The 18,800-nt window shown below is 39.9% G+C and overlaps 2 protein-coding genes across 3 annotated transcripts; both read left to right on the top strand.

Annotated features, from left to right (window-relative positions):
• Nucleotides 1–330: 330 nt before the first annotated feature.
• On the top strand, nt 331–2,143 carry LOC106745930 (zinc finger protein SNAI1-like). Its single transcript, XM_014621960.1, has 3 exons — nt 331–391; nt 1,049–1,670; nt 1,978–2,143. The coding sequence occupies exons 1-3, from the start codon at nt 331–333 to the stop codon at nt 2,141–2,143; spliced, it is 849 nt and encodes a 282-aa protein (XP_014477446.1).
• Nucleotides 2,144–3,570: 1,427 nt separating this feature from the next.
• On the top strand, nt 3,571–13,148 carry LOC106745956 (putative ATP-dependent RNA helicase me31b). Of its 2 annotated transcripts, none has more exons than XM_014622025.1 (8): nt 3,571–3,947; nt 5,279–5,468; nt 5,660–5,866; nt 5,945–6,116; nt 6,203–6,353; nt 6,904–7,099; nt 7,204–7,374; nt 7,483–13,148. In XM_014622025.1, the coding sequence occupies exons 2-8, from the start codon at nt 5,328–5,330 to the stop codon at nt 7,777–7,779; spliced, it is 1,335 nt and encodes a 444-aa protein (XP_014477511.1). In that variant the 5' UTR covers nt 3,571–3,947; nt 5,279–5,327; the 3' UTR covers nt 7,780–13,148. The 2 variants fall into 2 exon arrangements, with proteins under 2 accessions (XP_014477511.1, XP_014477512.1); XM_014622026.1 differs by lacking the exon at nt 3,571–3,947 and adding an exon at nt 4,136–4,537.
• The last annotated feature ends 5,652 nt before the right edge of the window (nt 13,149–18,800 follow it).

Here is an 18,800-nt window from a genome sequence, read left to right as displayed (position 1 = left end):
ACGTTGTATCAATGATTTCTTGCTTACTGGGAAGTGATTACGTTATATTAATTTTATTACTGTTCTATCATGATTGTCGCAACCACGATCATAACAGTGTTCAGCGCACAAGAAGAACGTATAATTAGTAAATTAGAATTCTAACGATTCAAATTCAAATTCTGATCTCGTCTGCTGGAAGGACTACCGACTGTTAATCATACGCTACTGCTGACCGAAACAAAAACCGTTCAAATGCACGGCAGTGCCATTTTGCTGCTGTGGTAGACAACAGTTAAAAGTCCTCTGTATTTTTTGCGGAAGGTAGGCATTCGTTTTATTTCAAGAACCATGCCACGTTGTCTGATAAAGTCGATGACGCGATATCAGAAGACGGACAATTCGAACGAAGGTATTTACGATCCTTCCTAATCTCTTCTGACACCATGAATACTCGTCGTCATCACTATTTAAGTAAAAACGTAAATTTTATTTGCGATTATGGAAAGTTCAGAATGCCTGTTGGAGAATTATTGAGATTGCGATCCGCGACCCGTTACTTTAACCTTGGTTATCGTCGCAATAACAAACAATCCTCACGATCTTGGCACGTGCTACTTTCATTTAAGTGTTACCAAATGTTATCCATCAGACAGAAATTATTTATACTAAAACACAATTGAAGAAAATGTTTGCATGAGTTGTATAAAAAAAAAAAAACATTTGTGCTACCTGGGAAATATGAAAAATAAAAGTTTATACCTTTATTTCTTATGAAGCAAGTTTCTTAATTGTTGATTACCTTAATAAGAAGATAAAAATATATTAGTAGCTTATCAGAGAGAAAAGCTTAGCAGAAACAAACATAGACAATTTGAGAACGTTTAATGACAATGACGATGAATTTTATTTTGCAAAATATGAATTTCTGTCTATTTCTTTGAATTTGTCTATTTCTCATGAGGATTGATCTGCAACAATACATAGTAATATATCTTTTATCGTATACTTGAAACCTTGTCTAATGTAATACCAGATATCGGTGTTTGCATAAAATCAATCTTTGCAGAGACCGAATTTTCTTGGTTGCCACCGTCCACGGATCCTAAACAAAAGAATCGCACGAAAGATATAACGCCGAAGACGAGCAATATCTGGACATGCTCAGGGCTTCCTATTGTGACTCGATACAGCTTTCGCAAGATCAATAACGCGATGTTCGACACGGGATTAAATACAGCGGATTGGAATCTTGCAAATAACCGTCAGAGTACCTCGTCGATTGATGGAAATGCAATCGGTGCAGAGAAGGTATCAGCGATATCGTTCGACGACGTGTCCCGATCCTTTTGCAAAGCGAAGGAATCGGTAAAAGGACCGGAGCAATCGGATCCGGGAAAAATTGCCGAGACGGTGGGTCAGGAGATTGTAATGAGCAACTGCGAAACGCAGACGCTCTCGCAAGCGTTGTACTTGGTCCCAAATGTAAAATACGAACAGATGAATGCTATCGAGGATAAAACAAGCGCTAAAGAGAACACTCAGCCTTGGAAGAAAAATAAAACGATGCATTATTGCCCGTATTGTCACAAGAGTTTCGATCGACCGTGGGTCTTGAAGGGTCATTTGCGCCTTCACACGGGCGAGAGACCTTTTGAATGTCCAGTTTGTCACAAATCTTTTGCTGATCGGTAAGTCGAAGAAAAATCGACACGATTTCTAAAATTATCAATTACATATATATATATATCATTCTCGGATAGGTGGAAATTTCACTAAACAGACAGAAAGAACATGATACTTTAATAACGAATAATAAATAAGAGGAATGCTGATCATTCCAGAGTATATTGCATGTTTAATATATTTTTGGCCTATTAAATTAATATTATTTAATTAATAATTAATCCATATATTTATAATGGAGCAGTGATGATTATTAAGAAATATTGTCCGTACCGTGCTGATCGAACATTATGATAATGTGATGACTTGCAGGTCGAATTTGCGCGCTCATCAGAGAACACGTAATCATCATCAGTGGCAGTGGCGTTGTAGCGTGTGCTTTAAGGCTTTCTCGCAAAGACGATACTTGGAGCGTCACTGTCCGGAAGCATGTCGCAAGTATCGTATGTCGCAGAAGAAAGATCTTGCCTGCCCGTAAAAACGCATACTAAAAGAATCTGTGACATAGATAGAGATATCAATATGTAAAATTGTTCTTAATTAATATATAATACTACGCATAAGCCATATTTTCTAAACTTTCTTTTATCTTTCTATAAAAGTACTTTAAATGTGGCTTCTTAGTCAATGAAGTAATTCTCAATCATTTTTAAAAGCATTTTTATCGATAAAAGAAAGTATAGAATACAAGCGCTATAATTGTGTATCGTGTAATAACGAGAGAATTATATTAACTATATTAACGTATTCTTCACATTTGCCAATAAAACGTTTTCGTAATACCGCTTCCGGTAACTTTGCAACAACCTATCGATATGATCCGGAGAATATCGTATACAGACTATTTTTTTTTTTCTTACAGTACTCTCATCAAATATTTGAATCTGTGATAAAGGGAATCCTCATCGCAGTCGATATTCATGGGAATTATATCGGTTTCGTCTGATGCGCGGAGTATCCGTTACGATTTGAATTACTTTGTACAGCAACGCGGCAATGACGTGTCCCTTGCACCGTTCGACGTGCGCAGATTGGCATGGCGCTGAAGACGATTCGAATGTATTGTTTCCAATAACACACACGAGTGGCACACAAAGCTTCAATAGTTTCGACGTGAATATGTGATACATGATCCGTCACAGAGACTTTGAAAGTTCCCATCAATAAAAATAGAAAGTTGGTGACGAAAAGTAGGGAGAAAGAAAAATGTGCCATTTGTCGAAAAAAAAAGGAAAAAAAAAAGAGATCCGTGAGTCCGTTCCCTTTAGTTGCATCACGTTATACACATTTTTTGTACTTAAACTGAATTGGTCAATTTCAATTGATGACTAGGAACAGCTAGTATCTAGTAGTGTGCACGCTATGTGTGTGTTTCCAAACGCAACTTATAAAGACCGAAGCTATGTTTCGAGAAACGGTAGTCTACTAATAAAATAATATTTAGTTGACCAATCAGAAAAAAGTAAAGATTTTTTAAAAATCATAACTGGTTAATCCTAGTCTACAATAGTGTCGGTCCACAATAGATATTTTAAGCCTGAAGAAATTGACCAATCACAATCGAATGATAGAAGAATGGTCAATTGTGATTGGTCAATTTCTTAAGGCTTAAGGCCGAGTCTACAATAGGTGTAATAAAATTCGATTGTGAATGGTCTATTTTTTACGCTTAAGGATTTCTACCTCTATTGTAGACTCGGTTTAAGGCTTAAAACATTGCAGACTTGATTGAACGCTATTCTACCCGTCGACTACGGTTTCGGAACGCAGCCGGTATGCGAGCGAGCAGCCAATGAGATCGCGCGCGCTACATGAGAACAGCGCTTTGTGTCATCGATCGCACGCCAACGCGATGGTTTCGCATCTGAGTGTGCTGCTCTTTCGTGACACGATTCGTGCCTCACGCAACGAGCGATAATCGTCGCTCACATTTGACGCAGTGCATTGTAGTCGGGAATTCGAGATACTGCAAACGGAACGCAATAGCAGGCGAGAGACCGACCGACGCAGAGCAGAGAGAGACGAAGAAGAGTCGACCGGCGTGTTACGCGAAAACGCTTTCTTCTCCCCCCGAGCACGGCTCAACGAGTAAAAGCGGCAAAGAGGAGAGAGGTAACGCGCCACGCTGCGAACGGCAACGGTGACCGGACGCGCGGTCACCTGGCGCTGTGCAAGAAGTCGACGAAATCACTGACATTGGGAACGGCCATTTTGGCGTGTTGTTTCCCCCCCGATCGTAGTGCTACGAAGCATACACGGCATCGACGTCCATCTGTTTCGAGGTAAGGAACACACCGATGTCGTGCGACCCGGACGCCGTGCACTTTCCCCGTGCTCGCGCCCCTCGTCGTCGTTTCGACGCCCCGCTCCGCGCGGCGCGCGTCGCTCCCGCGAGAGAACCGCCGCCGCGGAAAATCTGCCGCTCGTGGGCTAACGGTATCGCGCCCCGTTTCGTCTTTATTCGCTGCCGTTCGTCGGGAGCGATAGTTCCGCAGCGAGCAGTTCGAAGCGAGGACATCTCAGCGGACTTGATCGAGAGAGAGAGGGAGAAGGAGAGCCCCGCGGTTTATATTCGTTAGAATTGTATCGGGGAAATTTAATTGGACTGTGTTCAACGCGCAAATTACACGCCCGCCTTTATCGACGGTTCGTACGTTACGTGTTTGAAATTCGTGAAACGTGTTTGCGCACTATACGAATACGGCGTATATCGGCTATCGTTAATCACGAGCACTCGTGATCATCACGGCCACACTCGGATCCCTATTCTTTCTCGCTGCTCCGAGCGTCGTTCGCGGTATCTCGGTCTCTTGATTCATTCCGTGGGGGAAAATCCTGGATACGTTGACGAATATTTCGTTGTTATCGTAAGGTAAGCTCGAGAAGTTGAAAATACAATAGTTTCTCTTCCGATTTACAGACTATTCTTTGCTTGCATTGTGCAAGAAAAGTGATATATATATATTTTTTACACGTGTATGTTGTAAATTTTTTTTTTCGATCTCAAAATTCCTGCCCAATTACGCAAAATTCGCCAGTTATTACAAATGGCAAGAGAGTCGAATTTTTTTTTAGCGCAGTTAACTGCCATCTATATATAAAGGCAGTTATCCACATCTATTTTCATGACACTACCTTGTATATCCAAACATACAAAAACACTAAGCACATTTGAATGTATTTATAACGGCAAACATGGTATCTATAGGCATACAGTCATTGTAGGTCAATTTTGTTTGGTCTCCGTCTCGTGACTTTCTGTTCAAACGTTAATTTCGGAACTTGTTACTTGATAGATATTTCTCACTCCCTTTCTCTCTCCAAATGTGAACTTGAGAGGATTTTGACATTTTTAAGGGATTATTAATATTTTCTAATTACAATTATAGATTGTACAAATTTTATTTTTAATATCGGCATGCAATGTTTTAAATATTCCAAAGAAATTGTATTAAATATGAAGCTTGTAAATATGTTGTTGTATTATAATATATAATAAATTAATAAATTGTAAATGTAATACAGCTATATAATAGCTATATAATATAATGATATAAGTTAATAATGCATATAATGATATTAGTTAATAAACATAATATTTTCTTTTTTTCAGAAAATAAATATACTAATTGATATATAATTCAAATAACATCATTTCCAAAATGATGACTGAAACACATATAAACTCTAACCACATGTTAAATTCTGGTTTGTCTACCAAATCAGAAATAGATAAAATGGATGATGTTGGTTGGAAAGCCAAATTAAAGATTCCACCAAAGGATAAAAGAATTAAAACAAGTGTAAGTTCCATATATATCAATAAATATATAATAAAAATATATAAAAAAGAGATCAGTTGGTCAATTTAAATATATTATCAAATCCTTATTGTAACTTTTTACAAGATGAAAATTTTACTTGAATATTTTAAATATTGGAATAATTTGAAATTGAATAAAAATTTACTTTTTTTTTATTAAATATTTTATAGGATGTTACTGACACACGTGGTAACGAGTTTGAAGAATTTTGCCTAAAACGTGAATTATTGATGGGAATTTTTGAGAAGGGATGGGAGAAACCATCGCCGATCCAAGAAGCTAGTATACCCATTGCACTTTCTGGTAAGGACATCTTGGCAAGAGCGAAAAATGGAACTGGTAAAACTGGCGCATACTCGATCCCAGTACTAGAACAGGTATGTATCGCAAAAGTATTAACTTGGGGGCCAGTATTTTAAATGACATCCTTATTAACATCATCTATTATTTATTAGGTTGACCCAAGGAAGGATGTAATTCAAGCATTGGTGATTGTACCTACGAGAGAATTAGCATTACAAACATCACAGATTTGTATTGAACTTGCAAAGCACATGGATATTAAGGTTATGGTCACTACTGGAGGAACCAATTTGCGCGATGACATTATGAGGATTTATCAAAAAGGTAAAATTCGAGAGAATATAAAATTTACGAGCGAATCGCGCGTTAAATTTTTTAATATATAATTAATATATTTTTTATACTTGCAGTACAAGTGATAATTGCAACGCCAGGAAGGATCCTTGATCTGATGGATAAGAATGTGGCCAACATGGAACATTGTAAAATTCTAGTTTTGGATGAAGCAGACAAGCTGCTATCGCAAGACTTTAAAGGAATGTTGGATCATGTTATATCGAGGTATGTTTACAAAGAATATTACTTTCTAATTTATACAGAAGCCCCGCGTAATTAATTATGCCTCCCTTTTATGATACCAGCTGAATACCTATGAATATATAACTGTGCAAAATAATCACACGATTAATGTTTTTTAAACGTGTGATCATTAAGGTTAACTTCGCATATTTATATAATCGCTTGTAATGTGAAACGTGCCTGTTGAATTGATGGCTGTGCTTTGTTCATATTTCTGAGTGCGTCAAACTGATCAATTAGAGATCATTAAATTAATTCTTGCTCAAAATTTATCGAATTTGTGTTGGTTTATGAAATGCTACTAACAATATTGTCCCAAGTGTCCAAATATTGATATTGTCGCAGTCATATTTTTTATTCGATATTTAAAAAAACTGACATTTTCTTGATGATGAACAATTGTTCATAGCACTTTATATATTTTAATGCTGCAAAATCATTTGTTGAAAACTATCCTTCGATAATGTTTTTTGCGTTAATGATTTTTCACACTATTTTACGGTATTTAGTAATTGTATTATTCTGTTTCCAGATTACCACACGAACGTCAGATTTTGCTGTATTCAGCTACATTTCCTCTGACTGTGAAACAATTTATGGAGAAACACTTGAGAGATCCATACGAGATTAATTTAATGGAAGAGTTGACACTAAAAGGCGTAACACAATATTACGCTTTTGTACAGGAACGACAAAAAGTTCACTGCCTTAACACGCTATTTTCCAAGGTATAGTAATAGTAATTTTCAGAGTGAACGTTATTCCCAATCGTTTTTTTTTTGTTTTTTTTTTTACAAGAGTCAGTTGTCTCACTTGTATATCATTCCCTCAGTTGCAAATAACGCAAAGCATAATCTTCTGCAATTCAACGCAACGCGTCGAATTACTGGCTAAGAAAATAACAGATCTTGGATATTGCTGTTATTACATACACGCGAAAATGGCGCAGGCGCACCGAAATCGCGTATTCCATGATTTCCGTGCAGGATTATGCCGAAATCTCGTAAGTTATCGTGCTCACAAACATGTGAGCTCTGACGATTGAATGTCATTGTCGTTTATATTTAATATGAGATTGAGTGAAACCCCCCTTTTTTTCCTTTCGTTGCAGGTGAGCAGTGATCTATTTACCCGCGGTATTGATGTTCAAGCTGTGAACGTCGTAATCAATTTTGACTTTCCGAAGATGGCAGAGACATATCTGCATCGAATCGGCCGATCTGGAAGATTCGGTCACTTAGGTATAGCAATTAACCTAATCACATACGAGGATCGCTTCAACTTACATCGTATCGAACAAGAGCTTGGAACAGAAATTAAACCTATTCCGAAGGTGATAGACCCCAGTTTGTATGTAGCGAGACCAGAAGACAATAATAGTATGGAAGAAGGTAATGTGTCTAAGTAGTTTCGATACACTGTCGCAACACGAAGCTTCACATGCGCTCAGAGTTTAAATTGTGAAAATGGTGATCGTGACTCGTTCATATAAGGCATACAATTGTGCTTTGAACTCACTGGGGAGAGTGAAGACAGTTGAACCTGAGGAGGGGTTTAAATATGTAAACAGATATGTGAATAGAGAAAAAAGAGAACATATGTAAACAATATGTAAACAGATATGTGAATAACGTAATTAATCAATCATTGCATTTTATCATAACTGTAAATATTACATGCGGGTACACACACACAAAACATCGTTTTAATAGAGGATTTTTATACAACGGCTTCATTCTTCCAGTATTTCTTTTCTTCTGTTGTTTAACGGTTAAGAAAGGTGGCATGTATGATTTAGAGAAAGAAACTATCGGCCAATTTCTCACACATTGAATGCAGCATACCGAATCCACGTGCTCATTACTTTTGTACTGTCATGCATAACTATATAAATTGTTCTTAAAACACCAATAAGATTACGTATATACATATAAATTGCTCTTCAGCAATCAAGTAAGATTTGGATATTGAAACATTTCATTCATCCGTTGTAATGTTTTGATCGTGGCTTGATTTTGCTATATCTGTCAATACTGTCATACAACTCTGAAATTCAAATCACTTCTCAATGCCAAATCTCTTTTTTCAGTTTTATTTAATCGTTAGTGTAATTTCTTTTTTTTTTTTTTTCTTTTTCTTTGGAACACATAATTGGATTTTCTTTTTACAGTACCGTGATTGAGAATCAGAGGTTGTACAATTGACTAGTTTTATATAATTATTTTTTATAAATAACTGGCTGGTGGGCTCTCTTAAATGGAGGTTCTATGTGCGATTGCTGATAAAGTGGCATATGTCCGATTGTACATATGTTTAATTATGCGACAGCAGTCAATCGAAGTTCGAGATCTAACTAAAAATGGTGAGAACATCTTGCCGAAATCATATGGCGAAGGATGAGGAGTGACTGGTAGGAGGTAGTAGGCGAATTAGAATGTAAAAAGAGCGGTGGCGTTATATATATCATATGACGCAGCGTAAGGATGCAGCATTTTATTCCCCGCTACCAAGTACCGCGCCTCACGAAAGATGAAAATAACTGCCATTATTATCTCTGATATAACATTAACATAGAATCTCCAAGAGTCGCGGTTTAATCTCGAGTGAACTTGTCGCAAGATGCGTATGGAAAAGCGTGTTGGAAAAATTGTCGTTCGAAGTGCATGACTACAATCGAAAATTCTGAATTCGAAGGAAGCAGGCCACCAGCCAATATGACTTAGGTTTACGGAGCGAAATTTGTACAGATTAATAGGCGATACCAAAATATTTCGTATATGAGGCGAGAAAACGTCTTTAAATGGAATATTAACGGTGACAAAAGGCGGTTTAAAATGTGTTTAGGGCTGCAGAGTGTCAGTTGTAAACTGTGAGATTTGTCACAGAGACTGGTGTAGAATAGATGTACAGTAATGAAGTAACTGCTGACACACGAGAAAAACGAAGCATCGAAGGGAAAAGTGGGATTGCATACGCGGCGGACATTGAATTAGATGTGTGTAGAATGTAGATCCGGGTTGATGGTTGTTCATTATAATCTGTAAAAGTACAAGTTACTCCAATTTGAAAATTAGCATTGAATTCCGGGCACATCCATCGTGTGTGTATGTGTGTGTGTGTGTGTGTTTGTGCGTGTGAGTGACGAGGCAACAGCAGCTCATAATCGTGTGTGTGTGTGTAATTATCGTAAAGGAGAAACGCGATGTGTATATATATATACTCTCTTCACAAGGAACGTATCACGGGGGAGAAAACGACTGAATTTTCTTAGCACCGACCTCGTTCCGACATATTGTAATTACGTAATTGTAATTTTACATTTCTATTTCTCTGCTTCTCCTTAACCTTCGATTCGCGACGAAACTTAACTCTCGACTAAGTGCGATCTTAGCTACGGCTGTGACTGTTGCACCGGGCGGATAAAGATCGAGAATCGAGCGCGGGCGAGAGGAGAGCGCGGCGTGTTGCGCGCACAATGCGAGAACTTTGTCATCGGTGATATATATCTGACAAAGAGAAAGAGAGAGAGAGAGAGAGAGAGAGAGAGGGAGAGAGACAACGAATCTTGACGCGACCGCTTCTGATTTATCAGAAGTCGAGCCCGTCTTCTCCGCTCGGGCGAGATAACAACGCGAGCAAATAACAATAACCGCCGCGTGACGAGATGGTGCCACACTGACCACATGTAAAAAATAAACAGTCTTGAACAACCAGCGGCCCGGAAAGCCAGCGATTACATCTGCTACGTTTTAATAATTCGTTAGGTACAATAACGTCTCCTTGGTGTCGCCGTTCTGAGGCAGGAGAGAGTACTGTAATATACTGTCGTAGCGCTAAATGCATTAGCAACCGTTTTTTCGCCAGCCAAAACCGATTTGTTACGGATGCCGTCGAATTGCGAAATTCAAACTTTCTGTAATGTGTAAAGCAGTCTAAAAGGAGGATTTATTCTTAAGGGATTTACCTTCCCAATTTGGGAAGCGCGCGCGCGGCTCAACAGTTCTGTTGAACTAGAAAGTTTCGAGGATCAAGTGTAAAAAAAAAACGCAAGCGTGCATCGTGACGTTACAGACTGCGCGGGGAATCTCACGATGCACGAGTGTCGGGGAGTGAGATCATTATTAGCGATAAGAGACACACAATGCGAGAGAGAGTACATACAGGGCTTAACATTTCTAAAACGAAAGTCACATTTATACAAATTGGCAGCGACTTATCAAAAGCCACATGAGATACGTCATTCTTACTTTGTGTGTTGTACATGTTGCTGTGCAATTCGATCTTTTCGTCTGTCGTCGATACATTTATCTCAAGGTGCGGGTCTCACCGATCGAATAGCATGCCGCCCACTGCATATTCATTCGAACGATGAGAATCGCACACGATTACATCGTAGTCCCCTAATATTACGGTCTCTTTTATTTTTATTATCTACTTAATGTAGGAGAGCACAATGGGCCCCACGGAATCGTTTCGCCGGCACGATCAGCGAGACCGATCTGTCGGTCCCATTTGCTTACTACGAAAAATCTATTCTTATTCCGTTAGTTTCTCCTATTATTTTGCTCGAGATATTTCTTCGAAAACGATTCTTTTGGCAACCTTATTACATGTAGACTAAGCAGCGTAGCAACACTTAGTTTTACTACGCTGTAATTGGAAACACCGATAGATCCATTATGGAATCTATTTTGCGAAGTGTATTTTACTTAGCTTTCGAAAGAGCCAAGCACCAGTTCGTTCCACACCTCGGGAATCTTGTTGAAATTGTACAAACATATATATATATATATTTAATTCTCGTCCAAATTCTCTTCAATCGAGAGCTTATTCGCTTAGCTAAAACGCACGACATTCATATTTGTATATTTTCAAGAATTACCAAAATGTGAAATATCACGTTATTCATTGAGATTTGTTCTACAAGCACTACGAGAAAAGTCGCGTGCTTGGCTCTTTCGAAAGGATGATCTTGCGCGAGGTGATTATATAAACTTAGATAAAAGTGGGCGTAAATAATATAAAAGGAAAAAAAAGGAACACATTGGTTAGCAATGTTGTGTGAGCGGACTGCGAAGAACGCGGTAGTTTTATAATCTTTACTTCTTGCAGCCGTACGTACAGATATATATATATGTGCCGTTCTTGTATTCCAAATTACAGATGAATAATTCTTTAACCGGGAGAGATACTGGGAAAAACGAGTTTAACGTATGTGTGCCCGTAATGTGTAAATTCCGTAGAGCTGCAAGTTGCCAAAGTAACATTTTCTTACTTTGGTATTCCTCCGACCGCGTCTTCGCACGTCTGACCCACATGGTAATCTCCAAGCGCGGTCCCGCGACCGGGCTTGGATGACAAGGAGAGAGTGCCCTTGATATGATGAAAGTAAGCGAGTGTAATTCTTACAATAATGTAGGAATATGATTTTGGAAGTGTAAAACGGGTTAACATCCGGGCGTGTGCCAGAATTTGCGAATTTGCCGCCCCACGAACATCCGAAGAAGGGGGGCATTCGCAAATTTTACTTATCAATATCTACGATTTAAATCGTATAAGAGCGCGAAGGAGAACACTTTGTGTGTATGTGTGAGAGAGAGAGAGAGAGGGAGACGGAGAGAGAAACGAGCTCTGCAAAGTGCTCGTAGATCTCGTACCTTCGCAAGAGTATACCCATTGGTTAAGCCAATGCGGCGAGCTGCGTGCAAGCACATTCCCAACTAACCGAGCGAGAATCGATCACATCAAAAGTTTAACATCCAGAGACAAACGATCTTTCCGGTTTCGAATAACATGCGCAGCTCGATCAATGGTATTGGAATTAGATCTCCAATACAACGTGAAACATATTAAAAAGAAGAAAAAAAAAGCAAAAAAAAGAGTAAAGTATAATTCGTTCGAGATACGCGAAACAATATCAGTTTTATCGATCTATCCGTGCTTTACCGTTTTTGTTAAAGAACATACTCATTATTAATCATTTATTTATCGGATTGCGGAACAAAGCAACGCTCAAACGGCATACCTGAAACGTTCTACGATACGATTATTACCTTTGTTACTCCTCTCTCTCTATTATTAATATCCTAAGCTATTATTATTAACGTGATATGAACGAAAAATTTTCGACACAATAATAGACATCGATTTATTTTGTGACGTTGAAATCTCCGAGTTTCGGTTGTTCGTAAATACAAGCGGCATAACACAACGGAACCATCTTCTTCGCGTTTCGCAACCCGGAGAATTGATGTCTCTGTGTCCGTATTTTATACCTGAAATTCCGTTCAGACGATGCAATTAGTTATTTAAAAAAAGAAAGGGAAAAAATTTACGACCGAATGAACGATACGTAGGGAAACGACTTCGTAGTGTTATGCAACTTGCGTCTTCATTTACAAATAACTCGCGACTCGCGCGTGATTGTACGCAGATGGAATACTCTGTATTTCTGATTTTTATGTGCATTTGTCAAGACAATTATTCCCGTGATCTGTGTTACAATTTCGGAGACGGTCTCTGATCCGTGTGAAATCAAACAAATTTACACAAGCTGTTTCTTGTTCCAGCAGTATTATGATTTTTTTCTTTTTTCCAAATTGTAAAGATGGGTTTGCGCGTGACTACAAGAAGAACATTTTTTTTTTTTTCATTTGCCTTTGCCGTTCTGTTCGGCTCAAACCCGATCTAATAAGCCGTTATGTCAATTTTGTTTCCTGTGAAGGGACAGAACAGCGTAGCTCTTTCGTCCCTTAATAAAAATTCTGTTTCAGTACACGATGTATCTTCTTTGCATCATAAATCCTGAAGTACTCGACTCTCTACCGTTCCCGAACTTCTTTCCCTTTTACATGAAACGACGCTATTTTATGCGGTCTCAACAAGATTAGTAGATAAACTGGACGAATTTGCAGTGTCGCTTGAATCTTACAAGAGATATGACGAATGGTTTTCCATGTTCTTCACAATTTTATAATTTATATGTGCGTATTTCTTACTCGAGAGCGAGAATCTAATCGATTTGTACAAATCACTTTATCAGAAATCTTGATCTCGCGATCATTTTTCGCCCATTGCGACGAGATATAATTATGTCGCTGTAATTGTCTCACTCATTGTTTCATATTGATATCTCTAATAGATACGACGGTAAAAAGCACAAAAATAGCGAATATCTGCGAACGAAGATTATCGCGTGGAAAGTATCGTGCTCTCCGAAAAAAGTCCTCGCCAGAGGGGGGAAGCCTGTTCATTATTTACTCGTATCTCTGAATATCTCCAATTGCTTTATTGTTGTTATAGTCCGCAATATATTTTGCAGGGCTATCCGAGGATTATTGCAGTTAAATGTGCACTTAAGCGGATTACACAAAGCGCGATATTACATCGAGGTATCGAAGTACTCTCCTTGTATGGGCTCATACTAAATTATCGCGAGATAAAGTAATGCTTTTTCACCCTTTCACTTAATCACGTTTGATACTCTTCAAGCGCGAATTTCTACCGAACATAGTGTAACATTATACACATATCGATTTCTCCCCTCGGGAGAGCAGAGAGAACACTTCGTTTTCGTGCGATAATGACATCGATATCAAAATATTGGCGAAAGATTATTGGAGCGGTATCAATGTAGCAAGGTGAAAGCATCAATAATTCTAATATTAGTATCGTAGTATCGTTAGTATCCTTAATAAATTACATAACGGTTGATTGGGTACGCGAACGACACGCTGGCGATTAATGGATACAAAAAATTCGCCATAGTCTCTCATAGTTAATCGAAAGAGAAAGTAAAACACACACACATACACACATATATATATATATATGGACAGGTTTTCTTTATTCGCGCCTTGCCGCCGTTTCGAATTGCTGTCGAGGTTAAAAATATTGAAGGGAGAAATATACTCGATATCGAAAATGATACGATACTTTAATACCATCGAACAAGTATCGCCGTATCGTAAGCTTCTTCAGCTTCCTGCGATCCTATACCTCTGTCAAAGAGGAGAGAGAGAAAGGGATGTAGAGGGTAAAATTTGCGCGTGGAGACCAGGTGACAAGGTAAGGTTCGAGAGAGGGCGGAGAAGAGGGTATAAGAATTATGCTGTCAGACTCTTGGCGCGATATAAACGTCAGGCCGCTATTGATTTTAAGTAGTCGCTTAAATAGCGTCGTTCGGCCATGCCGCGGTACGTCGTCGGATGCATCGCAGGCAAAGACGCGTTATCGACTCCCTTATCTCCAGTACGCGAGCCCACCTTCGTCAAATGCAACTTCGAGAAAGAAAGAGATGGGGTGGTGTATCTCTGTACAAAGGAAAAGATTCTTCTGGATTTAATAAAATTTTTTTAATTAACTTTTCGATTCTCTCAAGCGAGGCGAGCTGTTTCTCCTACATAAAGACTTTTTTTAGAATAATTCTGCCAGACCATCTTGATCATTTTTATGAATTTTCCTAACTGATTCCTGATTTTTATAAATAAAAATAAACATTGTATTATATTTATGCATTGATGTATGTATATTTACTATATTTTAATATAATTTTTAATACCAAACTTGCTATTACACGGGAAATTTTTTGAAGTCAGCTGCTCGTCCCATTTGGGAACTTACATTTGAGAAATCAGCATAGGGGTCGAAAAGTTAAAACAAATTTGTCCTTTGAAATACAGCAAACAAATGAATATTCGACTCAACAAACAGGATTGTTTGGTTTCTCCAATAATAAATAGGCACACTTTACGTTAAATAACATTTTTTCTATATTATTATCCAAATATTACAATGGTTGTCACAAGCAGTAAATTATTTAGAAGAAATAGCAAAATACGTGAAAAATATTAAAGAACTTTGTTTGTTTCGATGGAACAATATTTAATAAATAATTTAAATACAATTTTTTTTATTGGAAACCAAATATTATTTTCTCAAAATAATACTGTTTTTTTTTCCATTGAACAACTTGAGTTGCTTTAGTGAAACAACATTTTCATTCAAACACAATTATATTTGATATTAAATTATGCTATTTACACTAAACAAACCCAAGTCAAACAAACACGTCAAATAAACACGTATATTAAATCCAAAGAAACCTTTTTCTCTGTGTACACACTCTCTCGCTAATGTGACATTCTTGTGGCGATTAATGCAATCTATGGAGTTTATCGATTTTTATGTAGGGAGGATGTGTAATTTTTTCGGAAAAAAAATTAGTCTTATATTAATGAAAGTTATATATTTTCATACATATGCAAAACTATTATAATTTTCTTAGAAGATTTTTAGTCTTGATTTGACTGAATTTATATCGATGCAAGTATTATTCGCACTCAATTTCAGACACAGAAAGAAAGGTTTCTTTGGATTTAATATTTGTTCAATTTGGATTTGTTTAATTTAAACAATATAATTTAATATCAAATTAATACATAATTTAATATCAAATACAGCTTTATTTGAATGGAAATGTTGTTTCATTAAAGTAAATCATATCATTTGATGGAAAAAACATAATTATTTTGAGAATATCTATTGTTGATTTAAAACTATTTCTTTTCTCTCTCTCTCTCTCTCTCTCTCTCTCTCTCTGCGTAGAGATTTCTTTTATATTTTTCTCTTATTGTGTGTGATTGCAGAGCATTACGTTAATATTGACATTAAAATTTAATTTGCCTCGATTCTCTCTCCGTGATATTAGTATATCATGCGCGAAATTAGTAGATTGCACATTGTAGGATATAATCAGGATTTGTCTTTGTTCTTCCTGTTTGCAGATTGAGTTCGCAGAGAGAGAGAGAGAGAGAGAGAGAGAGACGTCTTCATCCTCGCGTAGCCGTCTTACCGGCATCCCTAGCAATTCAAATTGTTTACATCAATTTCAACCGCTATATTTTAAATCAACAGAAACGAGCGCGCGCGCGCGCGTCCGCGAGTGTATTTATTTTCATAAAACGCCAAATGAAACGACGAAAGAAAGCGCAACGACTCTCTTCCAGACCAATCCCGTAAGATTTATTTTCCCGTCACTTTGAATTGTCCTTTTTCTTTCTTTCTTGTGAAAGGGAGAGAGAGAGAGAGAGAAAGAGAGAAAGGCAGAATGAGAGGGAGAAAGAGAAAGAGAGAGAGAAAGAGAGACCTAGCGTCGCAATTTTGCCGACAACGGACGGGCAGATATCGATTTGGACGGCCAATTAGGTCTAAGAGGTCCTCCAGGGAGAATTTATACATGACTACGAGTCACACCTCCACCTCGTCCACTACTGCCAACGTGTCATTCTTCTCACTGCGTAGCCAAATCCAGCCGTCTCTCTTTCCCTCACACTTTCCCACCCGGATCCCATCTTTCCACGAGTCGTGGGTCTCTCATTTTCTGAATTATTTTCCCACGAGTCGTTTGCAGGGTCGAGGCTTTGGAAACGGGGAGGAAAGAGCGGAGAACGAGGGGAAAGAGAGAGAGATTCGTACGGTCGAGGGAGTCCGTATGCCACACACACAGCCCCCTGGCTCGAATATATAGGCGACGACAATGCGACGATAGCGACGAGAAGAAAGAAAGAGAGAGAGAGAGAGAGAGAGATACAAAGATGTTGGAAGAAGACGACGAAATAAAGAAACGAAAAATACTTCGGCCCATATATTCTCGCCTCTATCTACCGCCACATTTAGCACTAAGTGTGGCCATCGGGGGTTGAGTTCTTGGGTCGGTCCTCACGACGTTTGTTAACTCGACGACGTGTTATCCGAACTGAGAGAGAGAGGAACATGAGAGAATATTTTCAATTACGGTAAATAGTGAGGGATGTGTGTCCATCATCGTAGCCTTCCGAAAATATCCCGATTTCTCGCACTGCCGAAATCGGACAGTCCACTTTTAACCGCCGCTCGACGGTTTCTCTCGTCTCTTCGTGAAACGTCCGATCTACAAGAGGGCCGCGGGGAAACGATTGAATTACCGTTAGAATTAATCGACGTCCGAGGAATCGCCGCTTATTTGTCCGACAAGAGGAGGTCGCGTCTCAGCGGCGAGGGTCGGGGGTGGACGCGCCGTTTAGCGCCGAATATGCGACCGGAATACGGGACCTTGGGGGCTCCTTAATCGCTGGCCGGTGCGGACGGCGGAATTCTATAGCGGAATTCTACGATGTAGCCGATGGCCGATATCGCAGTCGGTGCCGGGCGCCAGAACCGCCCTCCGTCCCGTAATCTGGCAGTGCATTTAACCACTTTGCGAAATAGCCGTATATCTCCCCGCTGTGACGTAGCATTCGATATGTCGAGAGTGCGGGATTCGGGGGCGAGATCGGGCGCGAGGGTGGGAAGCGAGGGGTGGAAGTTCCCGAGGATAAAGAGACGCGAAGCGCCGAGGCGCTCTACGAGGCGAGGAGTGGAGGGTGGCAGAATGGCGAGTATAGCGACGACTACGATATGCGCGCATCCCCCCCCCCGTCATACTCCGTTTAGGGGTAGAAGATTTCCCCCCTCGCGACCAGGGTGGGGTTGCTCGTTGCCGCTGGTAGGGGATGGAAACGCTCCCGATTCGACTCGCCGTGGAGAGCGCACGAGCCGACCGCCGCCGGGGAATGGAAGTGGGGGTTTGTTACAGGGAGAGTAGCCGTAGGTAGCGCGGGGAAGAGAAGGGGAGAGTGGTAACGAGAGAAAGAGCGGGAGGAAGAGAGAGAGAGAGGGTGGATGTCGGGACGCCGGAGAACGTACGCGCGTCGCTGCCGCGGGGTGCGAGGGAGGTGGCGCAGACTCGAATAGTGGTGTTCCTATGTGTGTGCACCCGGCATACCGGGTGTTGCAAAATGCTCGAACAACGAGAGCGAAGCCGTCTCCTTCGTCGGATTTCGGGACAAGTTTACCCTTGACGGAAATTTCATTCAATGCTCTCTTCCTTCCATGGTTTCCGAATCTTGACCGTGTCGAATCTCGTTCTGACGTTCTTTCTTTCAAATAAAAATCCCGTTGCTTCGAAAGCAGACGATTCCTCGGGAATGATTTCATTCGCATATGGTCCGCAGACTATTAGCACGAGGGAACACGAGGCTAGGGGTGTCCACCCTTAAGTGAAAAAACCGGCCTCGACGTCCTGCCTGTGGTCGTTTCGAGTGCTTTCGGTCACCCTGTCGCGCGAGAGCGGAAGAAGGGTGCGCCCTACTTCGGCGTTTTCCCCCCGAGCGACCCAGTGTGTGCAACGAGGCGCGGGGTGCGAAAGGGATGGGAATAGAAGCGCGGGGTGGATAGCGGGCGTACGGAACGTACGGAGAGAGGACGACATGAGATGAAGATACGAGGAGAGGAGGGCGCGAGAGGGTGTCTCTTCGTCTCGTTGCCCGGCGTTTCGCAATCCCGCATTTCAACAACGCCGACACCGAGCATCGCTGGCGTCGTCGGCGCCGGTTCGACCCCCCCCCCCCC

This window comes from Dinoponera quadriceps, unplaced genomic scaffold, assembly GCF_001313825.1.
Source record: "Dinoponera quadriceps isolate SergipeBrazil2010 unplaced genomic scaffold, ASM131382v1 scaffold1872, whole genome shotgun sequence".
NCBI lineage: Eukaryota > Metazoa > Arthropoda > Insecta > Hymenoptera > Formicidae > Dinoponera > Dinoponera quadriceps.
Note: the sequence above shows the minus strand (reverse complement) of the source record. Positions and strands in the feature narration are given on the sequence as shown.